The following is a 3,342-nucleotide window of genomic DNA, read 5'->3' as shown; positions in this document are numbered from 1 at the left end:
GGGTAAACTATACTGCCAACCTAATGTGGAGAACTATACTGCACCTAATGTGGGGTAAACTATACTGCACCTAATGTGGAGAACTATACTGCATCTAATGTGGGGAGAACTATACTGCACCTAATGTGGGGAACTATACTGCAACTAATGTGGGGTAAACTATACTGCCAACCTAATGTGGAGAACTATACTGCCAACCTAATGTGGAGAACTATACTGCCAACCTAATGTGGAGAACTATACTGCACCTAATGTGGGGTAAACTATACTGCCAACCTAATGTGGAGAACTATACTGCACCTAATGTGGGGTAAACTATACTGCCAACCTAATGTGGAGAACTATACTGCACCTAATGTGGGGTAAACTATACTTCACCTAATGTGGGGGACTATACTAATGTGGATAACTATACTGCACCTAATGTGGGGAACTATACTGCACCTAATGTGGAGAACTATACTGCATCTAATGTGGGGAGAACTATACTGCACCTAATGTGGGGAGAACTATACTGCACCTAATGTGGGGGACTATACTGCACCTAATGTGGAGAACTATACTGCACCTAATGTGGGGGGACTACAGCCTAATGTGGGGGAACTATACTGCACCTAATGTGGGGAACTATACTACACCTAATGTGGGGAACTATATTGCACCTAATGTGGGGAACTATACTGCACCTAATGTGGGGAACTATACTGCCTAATGTGGGGGAACTATGCTGAACCTAATGTGGGGGAACACTGCTAGCCTAATGTGGGGAGAACTCTGCTGCACCTAATGTGGGTGGAACTCTGCTGCACCTAATGTGGGGGGAACTCTGCCGCACCTAACGTGGGGGGAACTGTGCCACACCTAACGTGGGGGGAACTGTGCCGCACCTAACATGGGGGGAACTGTGCCGCACCTAACGTGGGGGGAACTGTGCCGCACCTAACATGGGGGAACTGTGCTGCACCTAACGTAGGGGGAACTATGCCACACCTAACGTGGGGGGGGCTGTGCCGCACCTAACGTGGGGTAACTGTGCTGCACCTAATGTGGGCGCCTCATATAGACGTTCGCTCACGTCGCACTCCCAGCATTCAAGGGCCGGCGTTACTACCTCCTGACGCCGGCCCTAGAGCGTGACGCGCATGAACATCAAGGGGGGCCTCCATGTCCATTTTGCTTGGGGCCCCCAAATTCCTTCAAACGGCCCTGCCCGCGTTATATACCGGGACCGGGTGCAGGGCGAACAGGTACACCTTGCGTCTTTAAGAACCATTTTTGGTTCAATTATTGACCAAAATATGGCCCAAAATGCGGTGTGTGAAACAAGCATTAAGGCTAGGATTCCACTTGTTTTTTTCCCTGCATTTTTTTCACAGAAAAAAAACACCTGAAAAAACGCCAGTGCAATTTTCTGGGTCTGACGTTTTTTCTGTCATGTTTGCATTTGAGTGGAAATTGCATTTAGGGCCTCTTTGGAGTTTTTTCAACATGTGTTTGGTGGCAAATATATATATATATATATATATATATATATATATATATGTTTACATTCACCGTTCAATTTGTGATTGATCTTGCCCATTTACGCACTTTGCCTCTTCCTGGATAGACAGGTGTAGCAGTTTTTCCCTTTGTACACATCCATTCAGACAGTACTTTTGCTCTCTTACTAGAGCATTCTTGAGCTCTAAGTTAGAAAGGATTGTTTTTGGTACTTACAGTATAATCTTAGCCTAAAACTGTGTAAAGTTTTTCCAGGATGCATTTCAAATTTAAGGGATATGAAAAAAATTATGACAAGTTTTATTTGCTGATATTGTACTACCCCTGCAAGCCAACTTACCATATAAGTATACAGTGAGTCAACACTGGCAAGTTCTACAGATTTAATGTACTATAAAATACAGTAAGTTCTGTTCTTTTATCTGCATGTCATCTAGTTAGATTGTTGATGCAATTTTGACTAGTTATTGATGCTTCAGAAATAATAATTTATAAACAGAAAGCATGCAAAATGCAAGGTATCTACGTTTATTCTTGACAGGGACATCTATAGAATGAATCCAGAAGCCTCACGCAATGTGACAGAGTTCTCCATCCATGGATTATCAGAAATACCACAACATCAGTTACCAATTTTTGTAACAATTCTACTTCTCTATTTTCTCATTCTCTCTGGGAATTTAATAGTTATTGTGGTCATCTGGGGGAGTTCTCACTTACACTCTCCTATGTATATTTTATTGCTGAACCTTTCTCTCATTGACATTGCCTATACTTCAAATATTTTGCCAAAACTGCTGAATATACTTCTCACTAAACGAAAAGCCATCTCATTTGTGGCCTGCATGGTCCAGTTGTATTTCTTCATTGCTTTGGCTAGCATTGAGGTCATCTTACTTGCGGCTATGGGATATGACCGCTATATTGCAATCTGTCAACCTCTTCATTACACTTCCCTGATGAGTCAGAAACGGTGTTCCATGATGGCAACATCTGCATGGGTCATTGGTCTTCTGGATCCAACAGGACATATTTTGCTTGTATCTAAGCTATCATTCTGTGTATCCAATCATATTAACCATTTCTTCTGTGATCTCTCACCTTTGCTTAAGATCTCTTGCAGTGACACGTTTAAAGTAGAGATGCTGAATTACATTGTTGGTAGTCTTCTGACCCTTTCTACATTCTTGCTTACTTTGATCTCCTATGTCTTAATCATTTTTACCATATTGAAGATTAAATCTGCAAAAGGACGGCATAAGGCATTTTCTACCTGCTCTTCCCACCTCACTTGTATTAGTATTTTCTATGGTACTATCATTTGCTTGTACATGAGACCAGCATCAAGTTATTATCCAGAGCAAGACAAATTTTTTGCACTTTTATATATTGTATTGATACCTTTATTAAATCCTATAATTTACAGCTTGAGAAATCATGATTTATATATTGGGATAAAGAAAATTGTACTCAAACTAACTTTATAAATTACTTTTTTTTTTTTTTTTTTAACTAACCCAGATAAGTATATGCATCTTAAGGTGGTTGTTCAGCATTTTGAAAAAGTTGTCTAAAAGCTGGATTGGTTATAGATAAAAACAATAACCTTTACCCATACCTAGGAACATTGTTTGGTCTCCAAAACACCTGGGGCTAGAGCCTAGCCATGGCCATAGTCACACCCTAAGACATTATTTTCCCACTGCTGTAATAACACACCGCACATACGTAGCCAGCACACCATTCATTGTTTATGAAGCAGTGCCCCTTCATAGAGAATGAATGGAGATCTGGTCTGCTCCCTTCATTTCAGGGGACATTTCCCCTACACCCTGGTAA

The 3,342-nt window shown here is 41.3% G+C and overlaps 1 protein-coding gene across 1 annotated transcript; it reads left to right on the top strand.

Moving 5' to 3' along the window:
- Positions 1-2,057: 2,057 nt before the first annotated feature.
- LOC130344674 (olfactory receptor 1019-like) lies at positions 2,058-2,990 on the top strand. The gene has a single exon (XM_056554448.1). It carries the CDS (start codon positions 2,058-2,060, stop codon positions 2,988-2,990), a length of 933 nt encoding a protein of 310 aa, XP_056410423.1.
- Positions 2,991-3,342: the final 352 nt, after the last annotated feature.

This window comes from Hyla sarda, unplaced genomic scaffold (genome assembly GCF_029499605.1).
Source record: "Hyla sarda isolate aHylSar1 unplaced genomic scaffold, aHylSar1.hap1 scaffold_728, whole genome shotgun sequence".
Lineage (NCBI taxonomy): Eukaryota > Metazoa > Chordata > Amphibia > Anura > Hylidae > Hyla > Hyla sarda.
Note: the sequence above shows the minus strand (reverse complement) of the source record. Positions and strands in the feature narration are given on the sequence as shown.